The following is a 24,711-nucleotide window of genomic DNA, read 5'->3' as shown; positions in this document are numbered from 1 at the left end:
TGGGCTTCTCGTCCTGTGTGACCCTGAGCAAGCAAGTCACTTAGACTTTTTGAGCCTTAATTTGAATCTGTGGAATTAGATGGTTCGAAAAGTCCATCCCAGTTCTGTGGATCTTCTACTCTTGGCCAGCCAAACCAGTGAGTCATTGCTGTCAAAGTCAGGCACTTCTTCCATCTAACCTCAGTCTTTCCTGCTTCCTCCTGGATCGCTTCCTCGCTCACACACGCCACAAATATTTACTCAGCATCTGGCCCTCTGTGTGCCACTGTGGGAGGGCACAGGGAGCTGGAGAATGCAAGGACTCGGCCTCAGAGGGGCTGCTCAGTGCTGGGCTGGTGGGTACAGGCATGAGCGATGATTCCACTCCTGGCACCACCACTGCTGAGCATTGAGACTTTGGGCAAATTACTTCATCTCTCTGTACCTCAGTTTCTTCATCTGTGTTATCCCCTTCAAGGGAAACAACCCAGACCTTGCAGAGTTGCTGAGCCTAGCTAAAAGTAGGTCCTCAGTAAATGACAACTATTATATTTAGGGCTGCAAAGGAAGCAGAGCCAGGATTCAAACCCTGATCTGCGTGCTCCCAAGCCTATGTTTGCCCGCTGGGTACCCAATCAGCCCCTCCGATGGCTTCCTCTTCCCCTGCCAGTCCCTGTGCCAAGCCGGGCTGGCCTCAGGTTTGGAGTCTCTGTGGCGCTGGGATTGGGCAGCAGAAACAGCTTGTTGAAAAGCTGTCGGGGGAGAGGGAGGTGACTGGAGCCCCTCTGCCCCTCTGCCCCCACCCCCCGCTGGGTCTGGTCTCCTTGCCCAGTCTTCCTCCAGAGCCCAATGCCCCTGGCCTCATCTAGGTGTGCTGACCTCCTTGTCTTGTTTTCTTATCTCTCACTTCCGGTCCCCCCGCCCCGCCCCGCCTTCAGCCCAAGTTGTCATGGGGATAGTCCTCAGCATCCCTAGCTTCCTCTTGCCCTCATCTTATGGTATCCATAGCAACAGCCCCCATTCATTTCCATGGCAACTGCATCCTGATCCCATCCCCTGCTGGCTGCCTGGCTCCGGTCAGTGCCAATAAAGGGAAGGAGAGAGAGAGAGACCTCCCATTAATAGCAGCAGCCGGAGTGGGTCAGTGCCCTGGCCATGGGCAGGCCACCCCAAATCCCTACTGCCCGTCCTGCCCCGCTTCTTCCTATCGTAATGCCTTGGCTCACAAGGTCCCTCACTCCTTCTCTCTACCAACTCCTCCTAGGCAAGGCCCTATTCAATAGCTCCCCCACCCCGCCACTGCCCCACGAAGCCTTCGAGGCAGCAGGGGAACTAGCACAGGCTCTGGGCTTTGAATCCCTGTTCTGCCACTTGCTAGTCCTGAGGCCTTTGGCATCACTTTCCCCCTCAGAGCCTTCTCCTCACCTGCAAAATCGGAATCCTAATTCTTCTTCACATTTGCCATGCAGTTAAAATAATGTGCAGAAAATGCCTGACACAGGGAAGGTGCGCTGTAAGTGCGAGTTTATTTTTATTCCGCTCAGCACCCCTGCCCCCACCTCAGCAGGAGGAATCTCTCCGGAGCTCTCCTAGCACTTCCTCCGTTCCTCAGCCCTGAGAACTTTCAGCTTTATACTGTGGTTAGTTGTGTAACGTGATTTATTCCCCCCGCTGCAGAGGATGCTCCCCAGTTTCCCTCACAGAATAGCCCAGCAGACAGCACACATGGGTGCACGTGTGCCCACGTGTGTGTTTTCTTTGCTCCTGCTCCCAGCTGGGAGGAGTCCCGGAGAGGTAGATCTCCCAGGACCTTTCTGAAATGCAGGAATCCAAAGAGGGAATTGCATTTTGAGCTCCACGAGGATGAGAAACTGAGGTGCATAGAGGTAAAGGGACACACCCAGGCTCACACAGCGGATAAATGGCTGTCAGGACCTGAGCCTAGGTCTGCCCAGCTTCTTATTGCACAACATGTTCTGTGTGTGTGTGTGTGTGTGTGAGAGAGAGAGAGAGAGAGAGACAGAGAGAGAGAGAGACAGAGACAGAGACAGAGAGAGAGAGAGAATGAATATGAGTCTATGTGAGATGTAAGAAAGAGACAGAGAGAGAGAGAAAATGAATATGAGTCTATGTGAGATGTAAGAAAGAGAAGAGAGATTTTTCCATGTGATCAGCATTTGCCACGCAGTTATAATAATGTGCAGAAAGCGCCTGATGCAGGGAAGGTGCGCTGTAAGTGCGCTGAGTGTTTGGGAGCTCTGAGTTAAGGGATCCCACGTCCCCAGGTCCCATTTCTTTAGCAGTATGTACGATGCCCTCAAGCTCTGTCCTTTCTGGGGGGCTGTGTTGACAGCCTGACCTCCCTGCCACTATTACCTTTGCAACCAAAACAGAAGGGAGAGGAGAACTGCCAAAGGGTAGAGAGCCAGGGGCAGCATGGGGCTAGAAGTGGGGATAGGCAACAAGATGTCATGAGAAGACAGCCTAGGCCCTGGGTTTGCATCCTGACACTCTCACTTAAGAGCTGTGTGACCTTGAGCAAGTTTACATCACCTCTTGCCTCAGTGTCCTCATCTATAAAATGGGGCTAATGGTGCCTGCCTCAGTAAATTGTAAGGCTTCAATGAGCCAATTAATGCCCTTGCCCTAGGGATAGAGGTGACTCTAGGGCCCTATGGCAGCACAGAGGAGGGGCCTGTAAGCAATCCTGTGTGAAGGGCTCAGGCAGGCATGGAAGGGAACACCCGAGCTAAACGTTGAAGGGTGAGCAGGAGGTAGCCAGGTTGGGGTAAAGGGGCAGAGGGTATATGAGGCAGAGGTCCGGTCAGGAGAACCATCCACAGCTATGGTAAGGAAGCTGGAGGTTATCCTATGGATGATGATTCCTGTAAAACCTAAGTAGATCACGCCCCTCCTCTGCTCATCTCAATCAGAGCAAAAGCCAAAGTCTTTATCGTGGGCTCAGTGCCCTTCACCATTTGGCCCCAATTACCTTTCTGATCTTATCTTCTATCACTCTCCCCTCGTTTACTCTGCTCCAGCTTCACTGGCCTCCTGGCTGTTCCTCAAACATGCCAAGCACAGTTCTATCTCAGGGCCTTTGCACTGGCTCTACCCTCTGTCTGGACTGCTCTTGTGTCAGATAACCACACAGCTCACTCCCTCACTTCCATCAGGGCTCTGATTATATGCCATTTATTCAAAAAGCCCTTCCCTGACCACCGCATCTAAAACAGCACCTTTAATCACCCTGCTGTATTTTCCTTCCTAGCACTTCTCTCTACCTAAAATGATAGTATATATTTATAGTCGTCTTCTCCCACTAGAATGTCACTTCCATGAGGGAACAAATCTTACACGTCTTGCTCACGATTGTATTTCCAGCACCTAGCACTGTGCCTGGCATGTAGAAAGGGCTCAGTTGTTTGTTGAATGAGTTATGAGAAGCCATGGAAGGGTTTTAGTGGGGGAGCAAAACAGTCAGATATCTACTTTGGAAAGCTCTCTCTGGCCACAGGATGGAGAACGGATTGGGAAGAGGAGACTGGAGGCTGAGGTCAAAGTTCAGGCGCAGCTGCCAGAGCTCATTCACTGACTTCCTCCCTCCAGAAGCTTTCATTGAGCACCTACTCTGTTCCAGGCCTTGTGCTCTGTGCTAGCGGAGAGATTACCAAATTCTCTTCCTGTGCTGGGATTCTGGGAGTCAGGAACACAAATAGCTGTCACGCTTTGCCAAAGCTAACCTGCTCCAGAAAAAGAAGGACAGACATGTGCTGTGTGTGGGAGCCCTGAACAGGATCAGCAATCATTTCTGGCTAGAGGTGGGCTTCAGGAGGGCTTCTTAGTGGTGTCATATGACCTGAATCTTGATGGCAGTAGGGTGTGTGGGGGGGTTCTCAGATTGAAGATGGCAGAAGGTGATAGGGATGGCATTCCAGGCAAAAGGTACTGTATGAGCAGTTTGGGAGGTGGAAAGGAGAGGAGTATTGGGGAGAAACAGGATTTGGGCTGGCTGGAGGGAAGGGTTCACGGGGTGGGGGGCTGGCAGCCAACCCTGCTGTATGGCTTAATGTTTGAGACTGTGAGCTCTGGAGTCAGACTGCCTGGATTTGAATCCTGGCTCTATCATTAATAGCTGTGTGACCACAGATACGTTACTAACCTCTCTGGGCCTCAGTTTCTTTATGTGTAAAATGAAGACGAATAACAATACCTACCTCGTAGGGTTGTTTCGAAGAGTAAACAAGTTATTAAATGTGAAGTGGTAAGAACAGTGCCTTACTAAACATTAGCTACTGTATCTTGGAGAAGCCTCAAATGCCACAATAAGGAACTTGGGCTATCTCTTGTGGGCAGTGGGAACCGTGGATGGTTCATGAACAAAGGAGACAGTTGATCAAAGCTGGGAGCCATGTGCTGGGAGGGGAGAGGTTTGAGAGGTTGGTGGGCAGGATCCTGCAGTCCTGAAGGGGCGAAGAGGAGCATCTTAGATGCCTGGGGGGCGCTGGGCTGGGTCTGACCCCTGAAGGGGGACTTCACAGGCCCCAGAGGACCAGAAGGAGAGAGCATCTGGGCAGGCCAGCCCCTCAGTCTGTTTCCGCCCTGCTCCTGACAGTGTAGCAGATTAACACTTGGGAGGGTAGAGGGTGAGCGGTGGGCGGGAGCCCCCCACCAGGACAGAGCCAGCGCCAACGCTGTAACCCACCGCACCCAGCCCCCAGACCAAACTGCTCTTCTCTGCCAGGCTGGCAGGCCCGTTGTAGCTCAAGCTCCTGAAACGGTAGGGAACCCCCCTCCACCCACCACAGCTTGGCCCCGTTCTGGTTCTGCGCCCTGGGCCTCCGCAAGTAGGGGCTGGGGAATGGCCCCCTTAACCCTTTCGCCAGCCAAGAGCCCCCTCACCCCCATGCCTGCCGGCCTCAGCCACATCCATTCTCCCCACAACCCCCTCCACGCCTCCCCCCACCTGTCGCCCCCTCCCAACCCCCCTCCAGTGTTCCTGTCTCTGCGGCTGCTCACCGTGCCTGCCGGGCTCAGGGCGCCTGGGCTCTGTCGCCACCTGAGTTCCCTGGCAGCCTGGTTGCCATGGCACCGTGGGAGCAGGTGTGGCAGAACAACAGCTCCGGGTAACCAGGGCGGGCAAGACCCAGTGTCCAGCTCCTACCATTCTTCAGCCTTGAGACCCTTGTCCCCTTCCCCCAGCTGAACAGAGGAGGCCATGAGGAGAACAAGGAAGTTGCCCCGCAGGGCAGCTCTTTACCTGTGAGGATGCTGGATGGGAGGTGCCTCCCACTGTCACTGAGCCCGTGTCCTGGCGGCCAGGGAACCCTGGGAACTGGCCAAGCCCGGAGTCCAGGCCTCTGAGGGCAGAGGCAGGGCTGTAGGGGGCAGGGCTGGGCGAGCAGGGGAGAGCCTAGATGTGCAGGATGTGGGAGTGGGCCTCAGGCTTGGGGACAGGGCTGATCTGGGATGGTGCTGGGGATAGGGCTGGGAGGGATGCATGTCTCGTCTTGTCTCATCTCCTCTTGGGGACAGAGCTGTGAGGGGAAGAGGTCTGGGGGTGTGGAGATACAAGGGAATTGGTCCCTCGGGGGAGGAAGGGTTTGGGGATGGAGCTGTTAGGGGCTGAGATGATTAGAAAAAGGAACTTGAGGGGACAGGAGTGGGAGGAAACTGGTCTGAGGATAAGTCTGTGAGGGGACATGGCCACGAGGGGACCAGGCTGTGAGAGTAGAGTAGGACTGGGGCCAAGACTGTGAGAAGACCTGGCTGGAGGGAAAGGAGTCTAAAAGGATGGAGCTGTGAGGGGACAGGGCTGAAGGGGCGAGGACAGGACTGTGAGGGCAGTGAGGACACAACTTGGGGGGTAGGACTCCCCTCTGGCCCTTAAGTATCGGGGTCCTTGTATCTGTGAGGACGCTGGGGAGGATGGGGTTGTGGGAAGGGATCTGGCCCACCCACTCTCAGTCTGGCCCAGCAGGCCTGTCTCCTGTTCCCACATCCTGGCTCATCTTATCTCATCCCCACAGTGTGGAGGGTGATGCCCCAGGCAGTGACCTGAGCACAGCGGTTGATAGTCCCGGGAGCCAACCCCCCTACCGGCTGAGCCAACTGCCCCCCACCAGCAGCCACATGGGGGGCCCCCCTGCTGGGGTGGGCCTTCCCTGGGCTCAGCGGGCTCGCCTCCAGCCAGCCAGTGTTGCCCTGAGGAAGCAGGAAGAAGAGGAGATAAAGCGCTCCAAGGCCCTGTCCGACAGCTATGAACTCTCCACGGACCTGCAGGACAAGAAGGTGCCGATGAGATGGCTCTGGCCGGGAGTGGGTGTGGGAGTGGGGGTGGGGGTGGGGGTGGGGGTGGGGGTGTGAGAGGACCAAGGGAGGGATTGGAATGTGGCACTCGAAGGTGGTGTCCAGGGAGGGATAGTGAGACTAGAACAGGAGAAGACTGGCTCCAGAACCCTTCACCCTACTAGGGCCTCACTGACCCATTCACCATCCATCCACTGAGTCTTGTATTCACTCAGAAAACATTGAGTGAGCTCCATGCTGGGCACTGGAGATGTAAAGATGAAACACCTGGACCTAGTCCTCAGCAATCTCAGTGTAAGGGGAGAAGCACACACGTAAGTTGACAAGTTCAGAACAGGGTGTTACAAAATATCACATGTATCACACAAAGTATTGTTTAGCTAAAAAGGGGACACAAAATACTACGTAGAAAAGAAAAAAACTGGAAGGACATATCCCAAAATGTAATTGTGGTTATGCCCAGGTGTTGGGACTTTAGGTGAACCAAACTTCCTCGCTCCCTCCCTTCCTCCCTCCCTCCCTCCCTTCCTTCCTTCCCTCCCTTCCTCCCTCCCTTTCTTCCTTCCCTCCCTCCCTTCCTCCCTCCCTCCCTTCCTTCCTTCCCTCCCTTCCTCCCTCCCTTTCTTCCTTCCCTCCCTCCCTTCCTCCCTCCCTCCCTTCCTCCCTTCCCTCCCTTCCTCCCTCCCTTTCTTCCTTCCCTCCCTCCCTTCCTCCCTCCCTCCCTCCCTTCCCTTCCCTCCCTTCCTCCCTTCCTCCCTCCCTCCCCCCCGTCCTCCCCCCTTCTTCCTCTCTCTTTCAATTTTCCTTCCTTCCTTCCTCCTTTCCTTTTTTCCTTCCTTTCTTCCCTCCCTCTCTTCCTCTCTCTTTCTCCTTCTTGCTTTCAATTTATGTCTTCCTTTCTTTCCTTTTTTGGCTTCTCTGTGGTTTTTTTTTCTTTTCTTATTTTAAAATACTGAACATCTACTTCTTGTAAATAAAAAAAGAGGGGCTTCCCTGGTGGCGCAGTGGTTGAGAGTCCGCCTGCCGATGGAGGGGACACGGGTTCGTGCCCCAGTCCGGGAGGATCCCACATGCCACGGAGCGGCTGGGCCCGTGAGCCATGGCCCCTGAGCCTGCGCGTCTGGAGCCTGTGCTCCGCAGCAGGAGAGGCCGCAGCAGTGAGAGGCCCGCATACCGCAAAAAAAAAAAAAAAAAAAAAAAAAAAAAAAAAAAAAAAAAAACAACCCACAGTTCAGTCCCGTGTGACATGTGCTATCTGAGATTAAAGTGAGAACACGACACTGAGAGCCCAGCCTGGCGCATCCAGGCAGCTGTAAGCAGTTAGCTGTGACTCGGGCGGTGGTGTGGTTGAGGCCCAGGGAGATGAGGAGGCTGTAGTGAGTTTCTGACCTTGTTCCCCTCCACCCTCCCCTGCCAGGTGGAAATGCTGGAGAGGAAGTATGGGGGCTCCTTCCTGAGCCGCAGGGCTGCCAGGACCATCCAGACGGCCTTCCGCCAGTACCGCATGAACAAGAACTTTGAGCGGCTCCGCAGCTCAGCTTCAGAGAGCCGCATGTCCCGCCGCATCATCCTTTCCAACATGCGGATGCAGTTCTCCTTTGAGGAATATGAGAAGGCACAGAACCCCGCGTACTTCGAGGGCAAGCCTGCCTCGCTGGACGAGGGTGCCATGGCTGGTGCCCGGAGCCACCGGCTTGAACGGGGGCTCCCATATGGAGGCTCCTGTGGAGGGGGCATCGATGGTGGGGGAAGCTCCGTCACCACATCTGGAGAGTTTTCTAATGACATCACAGAGCTTGAGGACTCCTTCTCCAAACAGGTCAGCATCCCTGAAAAGGGCCTTTCCTCCCCATCCCTGTGCTCTGGCTACTCCTACGACTTTTTACCTATACTTCAAACCGAAAGAAGTTGCCCAACAAGCTTTTGATAACAACGAATAGCTACCATCTGCGTAGGGACTGTGAGAATAATGAGAAAGGATTGGCAAGAGAAAAATTATATCGTTTAAACAAGCACGTTAAAAATCTGGGTGTCTAGAACACGTAAGAAAATTAGAGTTCTCCCTCTTTGGAACGTGAGCCACTATCAGATAAAGGCCTAACAGGTGATGAGCTCCTACTCTTTACCAGGTGCTGTATATGCCTCATAATGACCTTCCAGACCGGTGTTGTTATCCTGGTTTTACACGGGAGGAGACTGAGGCTCTGTGGCCCTGAGAGGTGAAGTGACTTCCAAACTGGATTGGAACTCAGCTCTGACTGGTTACAAAGGTTTCCCTTATACCATGGTCCCATGGACCAGGCTCTGTGCTGGGCACCATGTGGGAGACAGATGAACCGGCCAGGGTTCTTTTTCTCAAGGATCTCCCCAAGCCAGTAGGAAATAGCAGACACATGTGCACAGGACTGTCTCCTGAAAGAATGTGCTCAGAGCCATGAGAAGGGATCACATATAGTACCATGGGAACCCAGAGGAGGGAGAGGAAACTTTCTTCTGGGAGGACCAGGCAGGCTTCTTTGAGGAAACAGCACTGGACCTGGGCCTTAGCAGACAGTTAAGAGTTAGCAAGTTAGAGATAGTCGGGAGGGTGTTGCTTGCATAGGCATTGCATCAGCAAAAGCAGGAAAGGGTGGGTATGTAACCGGCAGTGATAGGGGTAGGAGATCACTCTAGGCCTGTGGTGTGTCAGCATAACTGATCAGCTGCAAATCCCAGTTTTGCTATTTCCGAGCTATGTGACCTTGGGCAAACTGTTTAACCCCACTGAAACATGATCAATAAAATGGAGATAAGACCTTCTTTTTAGAGCTGTTTGGAAGGTTCAGTTCAGCTAGGTAGTATATCTGAAAGCACGTAGTACATGGTAGCTGCTAAGTACATGTTAGTTTCCTTCCTAAAACCAAAGAGGTATTTGGCAGAAATTGTTGAATGAATGAATGAAAGAAAGCTTATAAGAGAAGAAATCATTCCGCTCTAACCTCTGTGATCTGGCCCTGCCATAAACCTGGGCATGCTTCCCTGGAGGTGTGTTGGGGGCGGGGGGAGGGGGGCAGGGGCGGGTAGAGGGAAGGAAAGAAGTATTAGAGGGAAGATCTAAATCAGTCATTCATTCATTCATACAACACATTTAATTGAACATCTCTTCCGTGTCAAGCAATGTGTGTCGAGCTGAGCTAAAAAGAGAGAAACCTGGCCTGGACCCATCCCTCAAGGGGGTAATGGAGCATTGGGCTCACAGTCTGGCCTGGGCCCAACTCTCAGTGCTATTCAAGTCTGATGGGGAAGTGTATTCATTATCCATTGCTGCATAACAAATGAGCCCAAAATTTAGTAGCTTAAAACTGAATGTAAAGACAGCTTAAACAACAAATAGTTTTTGAGGGCCAGGAATCTCAGAGTGGCTTGACTGGTGGTTCTGGTTCAGGGTCTCTCATGAAGCTGTGATCAAGCTGTAGGGCAGGACTGTAGTCTCTGAAGACTTGACTGGGGCTGATGGGTCTGCTTCCAAGCTCACTTTCTTGGCTGTTGGCAGGAGGATTCAGGGCCTTACCACGTGGGCCTCTCTATAGGACTGCTCACGGTGTGGCTTTCCCCAGAGTGAGGGGTCTAAGAGAGGGAGCACAAGTGAGCGAGAGTGCTCAGGATGGAAGCTGCAGTCTTTCATAACCTAATCTCAGAAGTGACATCCCATCACTTCTGCCGGATGCTGTCAGTCCCATAGACCAACCCTGGGACACTATGGTACACGAGGGTGTGAATACCAGGAGGCAGGGATCATTGGGGGCCAGTTTGGGGGCTGAAAACCATAGTGAGGCAGAGTTACCAGCCGTGGTCCAGATTCTCGAGGCTAAATATATGGATTTCCTAAGAAAGAACCAGACAGAGGGCTCTGGGAGCCCAGAGGCAGCTGGGATTTTGGTTTACCCTAAGGGAAGGCAGAGGCAGGAATGTGGCTTGCATCAGGGAGGAGGTGGCATTTGGCTTGGGTCTACGTGGACATGAAGGAGGTATTGGGGTATCTGAGAAGGGAACTTGTGGGCATTAGCTCCTGTGAGCTCACAGTGGCTCCCTGGGGGTTATTTTATATGCTGCAGAGAATCTGTGGAGGTCAGGGAGGGGAAGCCCTTTTTTTTGGCTGCCCCACCAGGAAGATTCCCCCCTTTTTCTTTCCCTCCCTCCCTCATTCCCACCCTTCCACCATCCCACCATCCTTCATCTTTCCTTCCTTTCCCTCCTCCCCGTTTCTCCCATACAGGTAAAGTCTCTGGCTGAATCCATTGACGAGGCCTTGAACTGCCACCCATCGGGGCCCATGTCTGAGGAGCCAGGGTCAGCCCAGCTGGAGAAGCGAGAGTCGAAGGAACAGCAAGAGGACAGCTCGGCCACATCCTTCAGTGACCTTCCCCTCTACTTGGATGACCCAGTTCCCCCACCATCCCCTGAGCGACTGCCCAGCACAGAGCCCCCACCCCAGGGCCGGCCTGAGTTCTGGGCACCCGCCCCTCTCCCACCAGTTCCTCCACCAGTGCCACCAGGGACCCGGGAAGATGGTAGCCGTGAGGAAGGCACTCGCAGGGGTCCTGGGTGCTTGGAATGCCGGGATTTCCGGCTGCGAGCTGCCCACCTTCCCCTGCTTACTATTGAGCCTCCTAGTGACAGCTCCGTGGACCTGAGTGACCGCTCAGATCGCGGCTCTGTCCACCGTCAGCTCGTGTATGAGGCTGATGGCTGCAGCCCCCATGGGACCCTGAAGCACAAGGGGCCACCAGGCAGGGCCCCGATCCCACACCGCCACTACCCAGCCCCGGAGGGCCCAGCCCCAGCCCCGCCAGGGCCCCTGCCACCAGCCCCCAACAGTGGCACTGGGCCCAGTGGTGTGGCTGGGGGTCGGAGGTTGGGGAAGTGCGAGGCAGCAGGCGAGAACTCTGATGGTGGAGATAATGAGAGCCTTGAGAGCTCCAGCAATTCCAACGAGACCATCAACTGCAGCTCTGGCTCCTCTTCGCGGGACAGCCTGAGGGAGCCTCCAGCCACCGGCCTGTGCAAGCAGACTTACCAGCGGGAGACCAGGCACAGCTGGGACTCGCCAGCCTTCAACAATGACGTGGTGCAGAGGCGGCACTACCGAATCGGCCTCAACCTCTTCAATAAGTACGTGCTCCCGTTCCCACTCCCTCGCCCCTTCCTACCCTGCTGCGGACACTTTGACCCCCGGAGGCAGTGATCCTGCTGCCACCATCCTCTCATTTTGTGGGTGGTGTTTCTCTTCAGCTGTTCAGGGAAAAGAATTGGCAATAGGGTGACAACAGTAGAAAGCTGCCCCCACCCCCATGAGAGGCAGTTCTGGTCTTAGTTCTGCTTCTGGCTGGCTGTGTCATCTTGGGTGAGATGCTTCCCTCTCTGGGCCCTAGTTCTCTGTCTATGGGATGGATTCTGAACTTTGGGTTGCCCACCTTCCCTTTTTGGTAGGGAGGCGACGTGGTGTATAAAGAACCCTGTTCTCAGAAACGGGAGACTTGGGCCAGACTCACTGGGTAGCCCTGGGCAAGGTGCGTCCCTTCCTTGGGCTTCAGTGTTTCTATCTATTAACTAGCAGGGTGTGGATATTTGAGGTGTTGGGGGCAGGGTGCTGTGTTGGACTAGCCAGTGACCAGGACCGAGCTCTTTCTAGGTACCTGGTCTTGTGCCAGGTGCTTAGCAGTGGAATGGGAGTGTGACGTTTGATTAGAAAATAATTAGAAAACAAATGCCTTACATCTTCATAGCCTATGAGACACGGCCATCTGTATTTAGTTCTCAGGATAACTCAGGAAGGTTGGTAGTCGTGTCCCTATTTTATAGAGAAGGAACCGAGGCTTGGAGAAGTAAAGGGAATTGTCCCAAGTCATGCGTAGTAAGATCTCAGACGGATCTGAGACTCCTGTGGCACCAAAGTCTTCCAAATTCTAGCCTCGTAGGACCCTAAGGCTCTGGAGTTCTGAATATGGGATAGCTCAGACCCAGATATGGCCTAGTGGAAAATAAGGAGCAGCTTGTCTATAGAAACACTCACAGAGGCTGGGTGATACCTGTCTGAGTGGGATGTGGGATGCGGACAAAGTAATCTTTTCACTTCTCTCCTACTCTGGGGGTCTGTGACTCAGGGAGAAGGACTTAGCCTGGAACTCAGGCTTTCTCCCATGACTCCTCAGTGCCTGTGAGGAATATCAAAGGTCCTGGCACACAGCAGGCTCTCATTAGATCTTAATTTTCTTTCACTTGTAGTGTGGCTCCAGTGCAGGAGGAAGTTGGGTTGAGGATACCTTGGAATTTTGAAGCACTGTGAAATGGGAAACTGTCTTCTTCTCCTTGGTCCTCAGTTTTCTCACCTGTACCATGAAGGGAGTGGACCAAGTTATATATTCGACTTCCTTAGTTCTCTGAGGACACGGTTGGGCCCAAAATTAGTTCAAGAAATGGGACGGGGGCAGAGTTCCAGGAGGACAGTCATCTCATCTACCTCCCCTCTTTCTGCAGGAAGCCAGAGAAGGGTATCCAGTATCTGATCGAGCGGGGCTTCCTGTCAGACACGCCGGTGGGAGTGGCTCACTTCATCCTGGAACGGAAAGGCCTGAGCCGGCAGATGATAGGGGAATTCCTAGGGAACCGGCAGAAGCAGTTCAACAGAGACGTGTTGGAGTGAGGACCCCAGGCTGGGGCAGACTGGGCCAGGGGTTCCTGGAAAAGGAGGGCAGGAGGGAGATAAACTTTGCAAAACAGGATGAATAGACCTTCCTGCTCCCATACCTCTCTGCCGCAAGGAGATCTGATCTCTCTTGGGACTAGTCCTAAAGTCTTCTGGGTGGCCCCAGGCGAGGCATGCTTGTCCTTTGGCCTGCTTTGAGCCTCAGTTTTCCCATCCCTGATATGAGTGGGTTGACGGAACAGACCGTTAGTAACCATGTGTCTGGCCTGGACTTTTTGGGATGGATTCCATTTCAGACGTCCTGTCCTCATAAGTACTTGCTTAGGCCACAGGTCCAGATTTTGGAAGTCTATCAGTGGGGGTGTTGGTTCATTGGAGCAGGTGAAGGTGGGTCAGAGGTTTTCTGCAGGGAAATTGAGAGTGCCACGCACCCTTCTCTGCTCCTCAGCTGTGTGGTGGATGAGATGGATTTCTCCTCCATGGATTTGGATGACGCACTCCGGAAGTTCCAATCCCATATCCGGGTTCAGGGTGAGGCCCAGAAAGTGGAACGACTCATCGAAGCCTTCAGGTGTGCCCACTTCCCACTCCTGAAGCTGCCCTCCCCTACTTTGGGGGGCAGTGTAGGATGTGTCTACAAGTCACCTCTCTGAGCCTTATACTTTCTTAACCAGAAAATGGAAGTTATAAGTCCTACCTTGCAAGGCAGTTGTGAGGATCAGAGGTAATGTGCCTAAAGTATCCAGCTCAGCATCTGGGACATGGGCATCCAACAGGTGACAACAGCATCAGCAACAACAGCTCATATTCATTGAGCTGATACTGTGCTTGCCAGATATTAGGTACTGAGCTGGACACTTTACATGATTATTTCAGTGAATACTCACAACAACCTGGTGAGGTAGGTGCTTCTCTTATTATTCCCATTTTGCAGATGAGAAATAGGAAGTTTAGAGAAGGTAAGTAACTAGCCCAGAGTCATGTGGTGAATAAGCAGTGGAACCAGGATTTGAACTCGTGTGTCTGACTCCATGACCCATGCCCTTAACTATTATCTTCCTCTGTGAATGCTTCGGGGATCAGGCATCAGACCTGGGTATAAATCCTGGCTCCACCACTTTGAGGTATTTAGAGGAGAAACAGAAGAGTTACTGAGAGCTTGTTTCCCAACATGGGAGAAGGATTTGCTTTGTAGTCAGAAAGATCTGCATTTTCATCCTGGTTTCACCATTTATCAGCTCTGTTGCCTTGGGCAAGTTACCTTACCACTTTGGACCTCAGTCACTTCATCTGTAAAATGGGGCTGCTACCTTGCAGGACTGTGATAGGATTACATGAGATAATGTACATAAATCCCCTTGCAAAGCTCCATGAAAGGTAGCGGTTGTCATTTTTACATGCTAGTCTTGAGGAAACTCTGAAGAAAGACGAGAGACCCAAAGCGTTTGGGAGTGTGTCTTGGAGGAAGGAGTTGGTGGTGCCAGATGGGAGGATAGTGGGTAGGTGGAGATTACTGGTGCCTGACCCTGGCCCTGACCCCTCCTGTCCTGCAGCCAGCGGTACTGTGTGTGTAACCCAGCTCTCGTGCGCCAGTTCCGGAATCCAGACACCATTTTCATCCTTGCTTTTGCCATCATCCTCCTCAATACCGACATGTACAGTCCCAGCGTCAAGGCTGAACGCAAGATGAAACTAGATGACTTCATCAAGAACCTGAGAGGTGACCCCAGACCTCCCCATCAGCTTTCCCTGTCTTTTACCTGGGAAGGGAAAGTGGGCTGGGTGGCAGGGGTGGGGAAGGAAGAGGGAGATCACATCTGCTCCCTGGAAATTAGCTTGAATTTCTGCCAAGGCTGGATGTGCCCACAGCATTTACTTGTTAATTCATTCAAATAGATAGTCATTTGTCCATCCATTCATTCCCACACTGAATACTGACTGATTAGGAGGTCCTGAACAGGAGGTGCGAGCCCCTGGCTCTTACGGAACTTACACTGATTCACTCACACGTCTGTTTACTCATCACTCCCTCTTTCCCTCCCTTGTTTATTTATGCCCATAAAGACTCGTTTATTTTAGGTACCCTTTCCTCCACTTATGCATTCATGTATTCACTCCACCAACCAGCCAGGCAGTTGACACTGGGTGCCTCATGTGTCCCAGTCCCTGTGGTGGGCACTAAGGACCGGGGAGGGGCATCTGCCACAGTCCCTGCCCTAAGAGGGCTCCCCGTTTGTGGGAGAGATACCCAGCACAAGACAGGAAGTGAACTGTGATGTCAGACAGGCCAAAAGTACAGTCAGAGCTCAGGGGAGAGAGAGCCTACCTCCAATATACTTCCTGGAGGAAGCAGTATTTTCATTTTCAGGTGGTTCTTGAAGGCACAGATAATGTGATGGAACAGTGATAGAGGAGGCTTACCTAGCAGTAAGAATAACAAAAGCACAGAGGTAGGAAAACGTAAAGTTGTTTGAAGAACAATCAAGAGCGGGTGGACAATCCGGTTGGTAAGGTCAGTTGGAACGAGTATCCAGCAGCCTTGAGTACCAGATGAAAGGTGTCACCTTGGCCTTTTTTCTCAGTTTATTGTATCGATGTCAAGCCCTGCCTCTCACCAAAGAGCAGCCTACTAAAAATTGCACAGATGTTAGGATTATTTAAACAGAAATGAAAGAGGGACGTATAATTGAGGAAAAACAAACAGACAAGACAAATTTGCTGACTGTCGCGGTTTGCACGATTGGGCTCTAAGCTCTCTGGCAGCTGAGGTAAAAAGGCGATGTGATGAAGGCTGTTCCTTTAGCACCTGTTGTCCAAGGAGGAGGTGTGACATTTCTAAAGGAGAAAACATGTTCTTTAGCAGAAGGTTTAGAGAGAAGAGTGAGTGGGTTTCGCTCAGCAGACAATCAGAAGGATGGTAGACTTGAGAGGAGGGAATTAGACAGATCAGAGGCCATCCGGAGCTGTCTCCCAAAATCCTGCCATTAGTCGTTCGTTCGCTCCTTCATTCATTTCATCCATTCTCCCTTCCCCCCCTCTGTCTCTCTCTCTATCTCTCTTTCTCTCTTTCTCTTTGTGTGTGTGTGTGTGTGTGTGTGTGTATGTATATGTGTGTATATGTATGTGTGTATACATATATACATATACATATTTTATATATGTATGTATATGTGTATATATTTCCCCCTCCAATTATTAAATAAATAAGCAAACAAATGAAATAAATACCTGCTCATTCTGGAAATTTTAGAAATATAGAAAGTTATTAAAAATTTTAACCATCCAAAATTCTGCCCCCTAGAGGCAACCATGGTTGATATTTTGGTGTATTCTAGTCTTTTTTTCCTGTGCACATGTAACGTTTTATACAGTTAAGATCAGGCTGTACATGCAATTTATTATCTTGCTCTTTTCACTTAACTTGCTACAGGAATTTTCTCATGCTTTTTTGATAAACATCAAATTTTTAATAGCTGTAGGTTATTTTATGAAACAGGTATACTCAACTTTACTTAAGTATTCTTCTGCTGTTAGAACTTAGGTTGTTTCAAATTTTTCCCATAAGTTGTACTTATACATATATCTTTGCACATATTTCTGAGTAATTCCTTAGAGTAGGTTCCTAGAAGAGGAATCACTGAATACTTAGGCTTGCCAAATTACCTTCCAAAATAGTTAACGTTAGTATATCTGCCTGCTTCCCTGAACTCTTACTAACACTGGATATCATCATTTAACATTATTTTTGCTAGTTAGAAAAGCCAAAAATAGTGTCTGATTGTTTTAGTCACACTGTACTCTGAGTTGTTCAGATAAAATCCCCACCCTGGGGAAGAAAGCAACTGACAATCTTGAAGGTCGCCTTTCTTGGCCCGATCCTGACCAAGGGACCGAGGGTGCCCACTCCCTCCAGTCCTGGCCATTGTTATGGCCCACGCTTGGGTGTGGGGTGTTGTGGAGAATCCCTGCCACCCACTCCCCACGTGTATACTATATATTCCTGTGTATTCCCTCCACCCAGGGGTTGACAACGGTGAAGACATCCCCCGAGACCTCCTGGTGGGTATTTACCAGCGCATCCAGGGGCGTGAGCTGCGGACCAATGACGACCACGTGTCCCAGGTGCAGGCCGTGGAGCGCATGATTGTGGGCAAGAAACCGGTAAGCGCCTTGGGAGACTACAGAAGGGACAGGGTTTGGGAGGTGAGTCCATGCCCCTTTCTGAGCCCCAGGCTCCCCTCAACTGCTGAATGGAGTGGGTGGTGATGCATTCCTCAGGGGTGGTGGGGCAGGTTGAGTGAGATGCTCTGTGGGAATGCATCTGGCATATGGCAAGGCACATCATGGGTGCTGTATAAACATTAGCATCCTTCACACCTCTGGTTTTGCCTGTCCATCCCGAGTGAGCAGCCAAGATAATAATTAGCTGATGACCAAAGCCAAGAACACAGTCTAGTCTTTCAGTCAACAAACATTTACAGATGCCTTTCCACTGAGCCCAGCATTTCGATTGGCACTGGGGACACAGATATGAATAAGATGTGATCTCTGTCCTTGGAAGCACTCCCAGACCGGGTGGGGAGGTGTCAGACAAAGACACAATACCTTCACCTTATAGTTAGGTTAATTTAGGGGAGTACACGGGAGGGAGAGGTCATTTTCAGCCCAGGGAGATCAGGAATGGCTTCTTGGAAAAGAGAACTTGGAACTGGGCTTTGGAGGAGGGGTGGAACGTGGCCATAGGGAGCTGGGCAAGAAAGGCATTCCAGACACAGGGAGCTGCAGGGACAAAGATAAGCCGAGGCTTAGTTGCTTAGACTCGTGTGTCAGAGTGACAGTGATATGTACCAGAGGTGAACTTCCTCTTGCAGTTAATGTTAAGATGCCTGAAGCTGGTGGGCTGGCCTTGCAGACACCTATTTCTTCATGCCTATCTAGGTCCTGTCTCTTCCTCACCGTCGACTGGTTTGCTGCTGCCAGCTCTATGAGGTGCCAGATCCAAACCGCCCACAGAGGCTAGGGTTGCATCAGCGAGAGGTCTTCCTCTTCAACGATCTCCTTGTGGTATGAGCACTGAGGGGAGAAGGAGGGAAGGTGGTGAGCTTGGACCCCGGGTCTGGTGTGAACCATATTAACATTGGTGGGTGGAGGCGTGGCAGGTAAGGAGCTCTGCCGTGTGACCTGAGTGCCTCTGCCCCTCCTTTACTTCACCATTTGGAGGGTCCATTTGGAGGTAGTGACAGCCACACGGGAGCAGAAAATGTGAGGACCAGGGCAGATGACAGGCTTACAATCTGGGAAGTGGTAGAAAAAGTCCCTGCCCACCTCAATAGCCCAGTGGGTTGGCTGGAGGAAGTGAACCTGTGACCCTGGGGTCAGTCTGAAACCTTCCGGTGGTCGGGCTGCTTGAAGTGATTCTTAAAACCAAGCTCATCACCAGTGTAGACGTGTGTCTTTTAGAACTAGGACTCTGAGGACTCTGCAGGTGGGAAGGGAAGTTCAGGGTCTCCTGTCCAACCTCTTACCCCACGCAGGAGCCAGCTTCCTGCATGGCCTTCTGTTTGCATGAGTGCAGGCACAGAAGGCTGCCTTCCTCCAAGGCAGCTGGTTTCCCGTTCAGACAGCTGTGACTGCTAGAATCTGTCTCCCAGTGGGAGACAATAATCTTCACTCAACCCTTGGGATCACAGAGAACAAGTGTTCTCCCTCTGCTCTGAGACAGCTCCTCAGGGGTTTGAGGACAGTGACCTGCCCTCCCTTGGTCTTCTCTCCTTTAGAGCAGGTCTCCCAACCTCGGCACTATTGACATTTGGGGCAGATGTGGGATACTCTGTTGTGAGAGCTGTCCTGTGCATTGTAGCATGTTTAACGGCATCCCTGGTCTCTACCTACTAGATAGCAGTAGTACTCCTCAACTAACAATGTCTCCAGACATTGATAAATGTCCTCTGGAAGGCAAGGTCACCTCTAGTTGAGAACTGCTGCTTTAGATGAAGCTCCTCCAGTGCCCTCTCTGAGCCTTTATTTCCTCCTCTGTGAAGTAGAGCTAATCCCTATCTCAGGGTTGTCATGGGGATGAAATAAGAGTTTAGGTGCGGACTAGCCTAACCCAGAGGAGGGCCTGGCCCACGCAGGTACTGAGTAAATGTTTCACCATCCATCATGTGCTGACAACTGTGGGTGCCCAGCCCCATGCTAGGCACTGGGTTCCTAGAGATGAGGGAGACTCGGTCCTCATTCTCGGGGAGCTCACAGTCTGAAGGGCTAAAAAGATGCTTTGCATAACTGTGCACTGTAACCATCCTGAAATCAAATCATGTGCTTTTAAACGCCATTTGCAGGTGGTCTGAGGTGTTTACAACCTATGTTAGCTCAGTCCAGGTGCCCAAGTACTCGATAAAGACCTTGGGTTGTTGAGAAGAAGACTCGTTAACTCTATACATTGCTTTATTGAAGATTGCTAATGTGCCCCGGGTCTGGTCCAGGAGGGCAAGATACATGAAAACCAGACTCCTCTTGGCGCTCCCAGTCCAGCAATCACACATTCAGAGCACTCTCCTAAAGCCTAGCGGTGAAAGGCACTGAACCAGCACCCTGGAAGCTCAGAAAATGGCGGGAAATCTATGTGAGGTGTTAGAACAGGCTTCCTGGAGGGAGCAGCATTCAGTTAGTTCCTGTAAAAATCGAAAGTGCCTGTTGTGCATCATCATTACATCAGGAACTTGCATTTTTCTCCCGTCTTTCCTGTTCTGCTCCACAAGCTTCAGTTCTCCCCAGCTTGTGGGTCTGTGTGTTTGTGTCTATGTGTCTGTTAGTGGCGGTGGGGTAGAGGGGAGGGCAGCTGCAAGCAATAGGTGCCATGTGGAAATTCCCCACCCCAAACCCTGCCTCTTGTCTTTCTCCCCACCCCTGCCGAAGGTCACCAAAATTTTCCAGAAGAAGAAGATCTTGGTGACGTACAGCTTCCGTCAGTCCTTTCCCCTCGTGGAAATGCACATGCAGCTCTTCCAGAATTCATGTGAGTCCCTTCTTGGATCCCAGCATCCCAAGAGTCTTTGCCATGGCCCTCATGCTCATCCTTTCTCCACACCCACCTCCAGTTTTGGGACTCCTTTACAACTGGGCTAAGGTCTCCAAGGCATCTACGTGGTCCCAGGATGTAAGACAGGCCAGGGTGTAGTATGACTTGTGCCCTGGGGAGCTCATGGTCTGGCAGAGAACTGCAGCATGTATGTTTTTTGGTGGGCCAGAGAGATGGCGATCATGGTATGCATTGAAGGACTAAGCCAGAGGAGCTTTGATGGGTGGCCTTCTGGGCAGCAGAAGCAATGTGAGTAGAGGCAGAGGCATGAGAAAAGGGGTTCTAGAGAGCAGCCAGAGTTCAGTCTGCCTTTACAACCCAGGGCCATGACTACCAGGAGTTTGGGGGCTTTGGAGCAAAGGGGAGCTGCTGCTGCTGCTCACGCAGAGAAGAGGCTGGGTCAGAGTTGGACATTAGAAAAAATTATTTCACATATGGGCCACCTTGCTTCAGTCCTGACAGAGGTGCCTGACCTCCCCCCTCCCCACAGATTACCAGTTTGGGATCAAGTTGCTGTCTGCAGTACCCGGCGGGGAGCGCAAAGTCCTCATCATCTTCAACGCCCCCAGCCTCCAGGACCGGCTGCGCTTCACATCCGACCTGCGAGAATCCATCGCTGAGGTGCAGGAGATGGAGAAATACCGCGTGGAGTGTGAGTAGCCCAGCCACGTCTCCTTCCCCGTCTCCTGATACAGTGCCTTGCAAACACTAAGAATCCTGTCCTCTGAGAAGCTCAGAGTTGAGGGTTAGCTTGTCCAACCTTCCTACCCTCATTCCAGGAACGCTTCATCCCCTGCTTGAATAGCTTCAGTGACAAGGGGCTCATTAACCTCTCAGCCTCAGATTATTACTCCAAGCCCTAATTATGAGCCAACTCTTCCTTCTATTGAAAGGCAGCAGGGAAAAGAATCAGGGTATTGGAGGTAGGACTCTAGTTTCAGATGCCAGGTATGCTACTTATTATCTGGGTAAACTGGGGCAAGGTGCCTGACTCTCTGAGCCCCAATTTCTTCATACATGGAATTGGGGTGGTGAAATCTCCTTCGCAGAGCTGTGGAGATTCAATGACATAAGGTGGAATGTGTGTCCTACATGTTCGTAGGACATGAGTGTTGAACATTCTAGGTGTCCGACAAATGTTAGCCCCCTTCCCAGCCTCTCCTTTCCTCTCCCCACATTCTAGTTCCCGAGCTGAGTCCTGGTGACCCATCCTCCCCGCCTCCAGGGGCCATATCAAGTCATTTTGATCATATATGATGGAAAATAGTGATTACATCTCATTCCTCCCAATGCCCTCTAAGTTTTCTCTTCTCCAGGCTAAGCAGTCACAGTTAAGTAACATGGTGTTAAGGAGAAAGAGGCAGGCAGAGAAAGACAGAGACAGAGACAGAGGCAGCGGACAGCTCCTCAGTGAGGCCCTCACAGTTCCAGGGTCTGCTGTGCTCCTCAGCAAGGCGGGGTCACTCATTCAGCTCACCGGATCCTTGAGACCCTGGGGACATTCAGAGAGAGGGTGAGCATGCCAGGCTGAGGGGAGGGTGATAGACAGAAGTCTCCGTGACCTCCGCAAGGAGGCAGGAGTGTAAGGCTGAGAGTATGGGCTCTGTACTCAGGCAGACCTGCTTCCAGAATGTCGGCTCCCCCACTTCCAGCTGTATGACCCTGGGCAAGCTCTGTGACTTCTCGGATTCTCAGTTTCTTCCTCTGAAAACTGGCTACTAACACTTACCTCTGAACTGGTGTAAGGATTGAGAGAGATCGAGTACGCACAGCACCCAGCATACTGCTGGCACATGATAGATGATTTGATTCCCTTTGGTTTCCTGCTCCTGCCCTTCCAGGAGCCCTCTGCTCGGGAGCAAGGTATCTGAGAATGGAGAGGGCTCTGGAGTGAGCGCCTTTCGCCATAGGCTCGAAGGGCCTTCCTGCCCCTCCTGGGAACAAAGCAGCCAATGTAAAGCTCAGTTTTGAAAGGTAGGGGTGGTCTGGGAGAGCAGGCAGGGAAGGGGAGAGGAGCCGGAGCAGCAGACACTGAGCGGGACGAGGGGAGACTGAGCCGGAGGAGATGGCACAAGACGGGCTGGGCGCCGCAGTGCTTAGGAGATGTAGCTGAGGTTTGGCTGTCCGGGGGGCGAAGCAGGAGGCCTGAGGACAGAGCAGGTGAGGAGGGGGAAGGCCCACGGAGGGCTGGGGTCAGTCAGGTGGCCTCTCACTCCTGTCCCTGACCTTCGCTCCCTGTCCCCCCACCTGCCACCCAGCGGAGCTGGAGAAGCAGAAAGGTATGATGCGGCCTAACGCCTCACAGCCCGGAGGGGCCAAGGACTCGGTGAACGGCACGCTGGCCCGAAGCAGCCTGGAGGACACGTATGGGGCAGGCGATGGGCTCAAACGGGGAGCGCTCAGCAGTTCCCTGCGAGACCTCTCTGATGCAGGCAAGTCTCCCGGGGCCCCTGCCCAGGCTGGGGAGCCGTGGGACCGGGTGTCCTCTTCGCCTCCTATCACTGACCGCCAGCCTTCCTTGCACCCGCCACACGTGCACGCACCCTGCCTTCATCCAGAGCCCTGGGTGCCGCGCCGCAGGGGGCCTGGGAGCCGGGTCAGAACAGGCGGAGCCCAGGGTTTGGGCCAGGGAGCGTGAATGGGGCCACAGTCTTAGCCCCGCTCTCTCGCCGCTCCACCTCTCCTCTCTTTCCTCTTCTGTCTGTCCAGCACCACCTCTCCTCCTCCTCCATCTTTTCCTCCTCTCGCTCCTCCTCCTCCACCTCTCCTCCTCCCCACCTCCCCCTCTTCAGCGGGGGAAAGGGAATAGGGGTGTCTGTCCCCGGGAGGGGCCCAGACCTGGTGCCCAGCTCTGGAGCCCAGCAGGGTGGGGAGGGGGGGTTGCTGCTCTGACGCTGGGCTCCTTGCTTGTGGGTGCAGGGAAGCGGGGGCGGCGTAACAGCGTGGGATCGCTGGACAGCACCATCGAAGTAAGTGCCAGCTCCTGCCCCACTTGTCCTCTGCATGAGCCCTGCCCCGCCGCCCGTGGAGCCCCAGAAGAGGAGGGGACCTCTTCCCTGCCGGGAACCCTGCGGCTACCTCTCCCAGCCAACCACTCTCTCAATCTGTCCTCAACTCTGTCTGTCCTCACTCTGCCTGTCTCTCCGTCTGTCTTCCACTCTCCCAAGCCCCCTCTCAACCCCAGGGCCGACTCCAAGTAGTGGTGCCCTTGGAGTTGGGCCCAGAGAAGCTCTTACCTCCAAGTCCTGCTCTTTGACCCTGAGCAAGTCACTCTGTCTCTCTGGGCCTAACATGCTCCCTGTCTGCAAAATGGGGATGAGGAGGAGGTACTGCTAACTCTTCCTCTCCCAGCTGAGGCTCAGATGAGATAGTGGATGTGACAGCAGAGCTCTGCAAGCTGGGGGCGCTCCATGTACAAGTACAGGACTGTGACTTGGTTTTCATTATGCCGTGGGGTGGTCCTGTCTCCCCAGCTCCAGCCCTCAGGGACCGGGTGGAGTTTAGGGTTGGGGGTTTAGGACATCTAGACCGGCCTGACTTCCACCCCTCCCCCCTTCCAGGGGTCTGTTATTAGCAGTCCACGCCCTCACCAGAGGATGCCACCTCCGCCCCCACCCCCGCCGCCAGAGGAGTACAAGAGCCAGAGGCCCGTCTCCAACTCCTCATCCTTCCTGGGCTCCCTATTTGGAAGCAAGCGGGGCAAGGGGCCCTTCCAGATGCCACCACCGCCAACAGGCCAGGCCTCTGCCTCCTCTTCATCTGCTTCTTCCACCCACCACCACCACCACCACCACCACCACGGTCACAGCCACGGCGGCCTGGGGGTGCTGCCTGATGGGCAGTCCAAGCTCCAGGCCCTGCATGCCCAGTATTGCCAAGGACCGGGACCGGCCCCGCCCCCCTACCTCCCACCCCAGCAGCCCCCTCTCCCCCCACCTCCTCAGCAGCCCCCGCCCCTGCCGCAGCTGGGCTCCATTCCACCGCCTCCTGCCTCAGCTCCTCCCGTGGGGCCGCATCGCCACTTCCATGCCCACGGCCCAGTCCCAGGCCCCCAGCACTATACCTTGGGCCGGCCAGGCAGAGCTCCCAGACGGGGGGCCGGAGGACACCCTCAGTTTGCTCCACATGGCCGCCACCCCCTGCACCAGCCCACCTCCCCCTTGCCCCTGTACAGTCCTGCCCCCCAGCACCCTCCAGCCCACAAACAGGGCCCCAAGCACTTCATCTTCAGCCACCACCCACAGATGATGCCAGCAGCGGGGGCCGCTGGGGGCCCTGGATCCCGGCCACCAGGGGGTTCCTACTCCCACCCCCACCACCCCCAGTCACCACTGTCACCGCACTCACCCATCCCCCCCCACCCCTCCTACCCGCCCCTGCCCCCACCCTCACCCCACACCCCACACTCGCCCCTGCCGCCCACCTCCCCCCACGGCCCACTGCACGCCTCTGGGCCCCCTGGCACGGCCAACCCACCCACTGCAAACCCCAAGGCCAAGCCAAGCCGGATCAGCACCGTGGTCTGATGAACGGAGAGTGTGAGCTGGGGACTAGGGAGGTCTGGGGAATCTGCAGGAGAGGGGCCTCACACCCTCTCTGCTTCCTCAGTTTTTCCAAAACATATATACACATAGACATGTCCTCCTCCCCACTGCCT

At 53.3% G+C, this 24,711-nt stretch overlaps 1 protein-coding gene across 4 annotated transcripts in view; it reads left to right on the top strand.

Moving 5' to 3' along the window:
* The window catches only part of IQSEC2 (IQ motif and Sec7 domain ArfGEF 2), a gene marked incomplete at both ends in the record, with an annotated part of 74,998 nt that extends 50,418 nt beyond the window's left edge, over nucleotides 1-24,580 (top strand). For 3 of the 4 annotated variants that reach the window (XM_079727829.1, XM_079727828.1, XM_079727831.1), the window contains 13 exons: nucleotides 6,009-6,270; nucleotides 7,706-8,107; nucleotides 10,544-11,439; nucleotides 12,805-12,966; nucleotides 13,422-13,544; nucleotides 14,527-14,693; nucleotides 16,995-17,134; nucleotides 17,912-18,037; nucleotides 19,892-19,991; nucleotides 20,545-20,706; nucleotides 22,313-22,486; nucleotides 22,974-23,023; nucleotides 23,615-24,580. In XM_079727829.1, the coding sequence (XP_079583955.1) occupies nucleotides 6,009-6,270; nucleotides 7,706-8,107; nucleotides 10,544-11,439; nucleotides 12,805-12,966; nucleotides 13,422-13,544; nucleotides 14,527-14,693; nucleotides 16,995-17,134; nucleotides 17,912-18,037; nucleotides 19,892-19,991; nucleotides 20,545-20,706; nucleotides 22,313-22,486; nucleotides 22,974-23,023; nucleotides 23,615-24,580 (3,730 nt within the window). The remainder of the gene's footprint in view (nucleotides 1-6,008; nucleotides 6,271-7,705; nucleotides 8,108-10,543; nucleotides 11,440-12,804; nucleotides 12,967-13,421; nucleotides 13,545-14,526; nucleotides 14,694-16,994; nucleotides 17,135-17,911; nucleotides 18,038-19,891; nucleotides 19,992-20,544; nucleotides 20,707-22,312; nucleotides 22,487-22,973; nucleotides 23,024-23,614) is intronic. The other variant, XM_079727830.1, reaches the window with a different exon arrangement.
* Between the last annotated feature and the right edge of the window lie 131 nt (nucleotides 24,581-24,711).

Source organism: Hyperoodon ampullatus, assembly GCF_949752795.1.
Source record: "Hyperoodon ampullatus genome assembly, chromosome: X".
NCBI classification, from domain to species: Eukaryota; Metazoa; Chordata; class Mammalia; order Artiodactyla; family Ziphiidae; genus Hyperoodon; species Hyperoodon ampullatus.
The sequence above is the reverse complement of the archived record's forward strand: the minus strand, read 5'-3'. Positions and strand labels throughout refer to the sequence as shown.